We start from the raw sequence: 4,775 nt of genomic DNA, 5'->3' as shown, positions 1-4,775 counted from the left end.
GAGCCTGTCTGTATAATGTCTTGTGACGTCCACGGCCTACCCCAGTTACCACTACTGTGCATGTGTGTCAAGGACAGAAAGGCAGATGTGGCAGTGGAAGCTGTCAAAGCAGTTTTGAGAGAAAAACAAAGTAAAAAACAAAACAAAAAAAAAACGATTAATCGATTATTAAATTAGTCATCGATTACGGTATTTTAATAGTCGATTTAGTCGTCGATTAGTTGTCAACTAATCGACTAATCGTGGCAGCCCTATTTCCAGGTCAGGTTTTCATCAATAACACCCAAAAACTTCACCAACTTTAAATGAAACATCGACCATTCTTTTTCTATTACTGAATATCGTATAATTTGTTTTGTCCAAATTCAGTGATAATTCATTAAGCTTAAACCAAGTTAATTCTGTAGAGAAAACATTTGTATATTTAGCTAAAAGAAAACGAATCTAGTTTCTGTCAAAGAGCCAAAATTTGCTTCTCTGTCTCCTCCTCCTCAGTCAGCATTAATTAGCGTCCCTCTCATTAATTATAGAGTCCAGTTTCCTCTTGCAGCCTTTTAGCCTAAGTAGCTGTAGCATTTCCTCGAGTCAGCTTGTGTTGGGTGTCGGCACACGCTGGGTTGTTCACGCTCTTCGTCTCCCTCCTGCAGTCATCTACCTGACCTTCTTCCACCTCTCCTTCGTCATGTTTGTGTGGTCTTACTGGAAGACCATCTTCACCAAGCCCGCCAGCCCCTCCAAAGAGGTATAATTCTCCCCAGTTTTTTTTATCTCAGTCTGCATGTTTGTGACACACTGTCAGCAAAACGTTCGCTTAATTAAATAACTTTTTTTTAATGACCCAAGCGTCTCTTTTTTGTCTTTTTAGTTCTGCCTGCCGAAGGCTGAGAAGGAGCGGTACGAGAAGGAGGAGAGGCCAGAGTCCCAGCAGGAGATCCTGTGGAGAGCCGCCTCCACGCTGCCGCTGTACACCCGCACAGGCGCCGGAGGTACAGGCGCCTCGCCGTTTATTAATAACGTAGCATTTGTCTGAGTTTTAACTGGAACGTTTTTTATTTTTTGTTTGTTTGTTTGTTTTTTGTCACRACGTCGCAGCGATCCGATACTGTGACCGCTGTCAAGTCATCAAGCCGGACCGGTGTCATCACTGCTCCGCGTGTGACATGTAAGGGTTTATTTACTCAACACAAACTGGTTTATAATTAAACTTTTTTATTAATGACACAGCTTTTAACGCAGTTTAATTAATTATTTATTGTCCACCAATAAGGGGAAGTGTTTTTATGTTTGTTTGTGTTAGTTGGTCTTATCTCATGAACCGCTGGGCCTCTGTTTGTTTTAACCTGCTGTATTTCCCTGTGTGGCAGGTGTGTGCTGAAGATGGACCACCACTGTCCCTGGTAAAAAAAAAAAATTAAAAAAAATCTGCATCTTGCTTTTACATCTTAAAATAATTCATTATGTTTAACTTTTYGGCACAATTTTGCATCCTACCTTGAATTACTACTTAATATGTTGCTCAAATATGAAGGAAAACACCTTTATTAATGGTTAACTTTTAAATTTGATGCACGTTTTATGACGGCTAAAGGGAAAAAATGCATTTGCTTGTTGCTTTATGACTTCTGCATGTCAAAAAATACTATAAATAAATTTGATATCAGTCCAGAATGACAAAAGAGATATTCCAAAAGCAGTTCAGGGAGTGTTTGTTTATGTTCTCTGGTGTGTTTGATCTTTTCGTGTCCGCAGGGTGAACAATTGCGTTGGCTTCTCCAAYTACAAGTTCTTCATCCTTTTCCTGGCCTACTCGCTGGTCTACTGTTTGTTCATTGCGGCCACAGTTCTGCAGTATTTCATAAAGTTCTGGACAGTAAGTAAAAGACACRGTGATGTCCGGTGAATCCGTGTTTGTCTCGTTCTTTGGGTTTTCTTCCATTTCAAAATAAAATCGCAAAAAGAAAACGACTTTTTTTTTTCATTTTCAAAATGTAAAATCAAAATAAAATAAAAAAAATCCAGTGTTTGATTTTAGCTTTGCTTAGCCAAATCCAAAATAAAATAAATGTGGTTGTTTATTGTGTAGTAATACAGTAAATGACAGCAGTCGTCAAAGAATAAGAGTTTATAGYGGCTGGAAGACGACTGCATAAAAACAGAAACCGTAAAGATATTGGCAAATGGCTGCACTTGAACCTTATTCTGCATAACTTGGAATGGCAAATCAGTTTTGTTCATGGTACATTCGACTTCTTTTAAATAAGACTTCTATCTGTTAAGTTCCGGCCATGATGATCTCTGATTCTGCCATGAAGGAACAAATGATGCTCTAACAAAATATAAAACTTGTTGTTGCTTTAACTGTTAAAACAAATGAAATTTTGTTATTGTTATTTTAAATTTAGTTCTAAAAAAAAAGGAAAAAACACCCAATTATTTGTTTTTCTTGTTTTATTTTGAAATGATAAAAAAAACAAAGGGGTTCCGATGCTTTGGCGTGTGGAGATTGCGTTTGAAGGAGCATCTCTTGGGCCGGTCGTGCTGATATTCCTCCCGACCCTCTTGTCACCCTCTGGCCTCCCTCTCTGGTCCCCCGTCTGCTGTCCAGACCCRTTCCACAGCGGGTCATTGTTCTCTGATCCCTCTTTTCTGTGTCCACAATGGGAGCCATCAGTTGCCCCACTCATGCAGCCACAAACACCTCTTTTCTTTTATCCCTGCTCTTGTAGTTCCTCTCACTTCTTCCCTTTCGTGCTCTCTATTAGTCACTCATTTCCCCCTCTGCTCTGGCACTAAACTCGGCCTTTAACCTGAATTTTCTTAGCAGCTCCCCTCTCCCCGTCTTTTCCCCCCCGCCTGGTTTCTCCTTGCGTTGCTGACCACTCTGTTTCTGTTTGTGCTAAAGCTTTGTCGGAGAAAATCGGCAGAGAACTGCCCAAAGGTAACCAATCCCTCCTTCCAAAGCCTGTTGTTTGCATCGCCTTGGTGGTGCGCATGAAGTGACGTGATGTTTACCCGTCTGCATGACTCCGCCTTCTTTCTGTCTTTGTTTAATTATCCGTTCTTTCCATAAATATCCTCAAAGTGATTTTTAAATTTTTTTTACTGATCCTCGTTTCCCTCCTCTCGTCTCTTCTCCAGAACGAGCTGCAAGACACGCCCGCCAAATTCCACGTCTTGTTCCTGTTTTTCGTGGCGGCCATGTTCTGCATCAGTATTTTGTCCCTCTTCAGCTACCACCTGTGGCTCGTGGGGAAGAACAGGTCCACCATAGGTAACAAATACATGAAAACAAAAGCTGAAACAAGTCCGAACCACATCCAGGCTAACTCTCAGCTAATCCAACGTCAAAAATCACAACAGCTCAGTCAGATTTACAGAATCTGAGCTAAAAAAAAATCAGGTTCGCCCAGAGATTTAACAAACATTTCTCTGGACCCTGAAGGCCCTGTTACACTAGACAACTTCTGCAAACCTATGAAACACCTTTTATGTCTGAATTGCTTATAAAAGTTGGAGCGTTTCTCCAAATAAAATGATTGTCAGAACAAGTTTGAAAAAGAACTGAAGACAATCTCAGCTGGCGGAAAACATTCAGGCTCAGAATTATTATTATTATTCAAACTTAAACACAAGGTGGTGGGTGATGTGCATCTCTTCACAGATTGCTAGATTAATTTTAAACAAGTAAAAAAATGCTCTAATGCTAACTTAATTTAGCATACAAATGGATCAGGGTGAGAATAAAGGGTTGAAATACAAAAAAAAGGTGAGTTTTTGTTTTTAGCTCTTTTAGTTGCAGTGAGTAGAGAATTAGAACGATGTGATGACGAACGATCACATTTTGTTTTGTTTTATTACTGTTTAATGATGTGAGTTTTTTATTTTTATTTTAATGYTTTTTCTCTGCAGAGGCGTTCAGAGCACCTGTCTTCAGAACGGGCTCGGACAAGAACGGCTTCTCTTTGGGTTTCCGGAAGAATATCGCTCAGGTCTTCGGAGACCAGAAGAAGTACTGGCTGCTGCCGGTCTTCACCAGGTCAGAGACAAACCTGGATGAAGTTCTGATAACATGATTGGACTTGAAGTGAAGCATTTAGCTTTAGATAAAAATATATGTATATATATCACATACACTCACCGGCCACTTTATTAGGTACACCTTGCGAGTACCAGGTTGGACCACTTTTTGCCTTCAGAACTGCCTTAATCCTTGGTGGCATAGATTCAACAAGGTACTGGAAACATTCCTCAGAGAGTCTGGTCAATATTGACATGATAGCATCAAGTCGCTGCAGATTTGTCGGCTGCACATCCATGATGTGAATCTGTTCCACCACATCCCAAAGGTGTTCTATTGATGAGATCTGGTGACTGTTGAGGCCATTAGAGTGCAGTGAACTTGTGTTCAAGAAACCAGTCAGAGATGATTCAGGCTTTATGATATGGAGCGTTATCCTGCTGGAAGTAGCCTTCAGAAGATGGTACACTGTGGTCATAAAGGGATGGACATGTTCAGAAGATGGTACACTGTGGTCATAAAGGGGTGGACATGTTCAGAAGATGGTACACTGTGGTCATAAAGGGGTGGACATGGTCAGAAGATGGTACACTGTGGTCATAAAGGGGTGAACATGATCAGAAGATGGTATACTGTGGTCATAAAGAGATGAACATGGTCATAAGATGGTACACTGTGGTCATAAAGGGGTGGACATGGTCAGAAGATGGTACACTGTGGTCATAAAGAGATGAACATGGTCATAAGATGGTACACT

At 40.6% G+C, this 4,775-nt stretch overlaps 1 protein-coding gene across 1 annotated transcript in view; it reads left to right on the top strand.

The window, feature by feature from the left end:
• The window catches only part of zdhhc20b (zDHHC palmitoyltransferase 20b), a gene marked incomplete in the record, with an annotated part of 23,451 nt that overhangs the window by 10,625 nt on the left and 8,051 nt on the right, over positions 1-4,775 (top strand). Inside the window, 7 exon segments of the mRNA XM_014018781.1 lie at positions 648-742; positions 866-986; positions 1,093-1,162; positions 1,365-1,397; positions 1,750-1,870; positions 3,139-3,271; positions 3,910-4,036. Of these exon segments, the coding sequence (XP_013874235.1) occupies positions 648-742; positions 866-986; positions 1,093-1,162; positions 1,365-1,397; positions 1,750-1,870; positions 3,139-3,271; positions 3,910-4,036 (700 nt within the window).

This window comes from Austrofundulus limnaeus, unplaced genomic scaffold (genome assembly GCF_001266775.1).
Source record: "Austrofundulus limnaeus strain Quisiro unplaced genomic scaffold, Austrofundulus_limnaeus-1.0 Scaffold201, whole genome shotgun sequence".
Classification (NCBI taxonomy): domain Eukaryota; kingdom Metazoa; phylum Chordata; class Actinopteri; order Cyprinodontiformes; family Rivulidae; genus Austrofundulus; species Austrofundulus limnaeus.
This window is presented reverse-complemented; position numbering and strand designations above follow the sequence as displayed.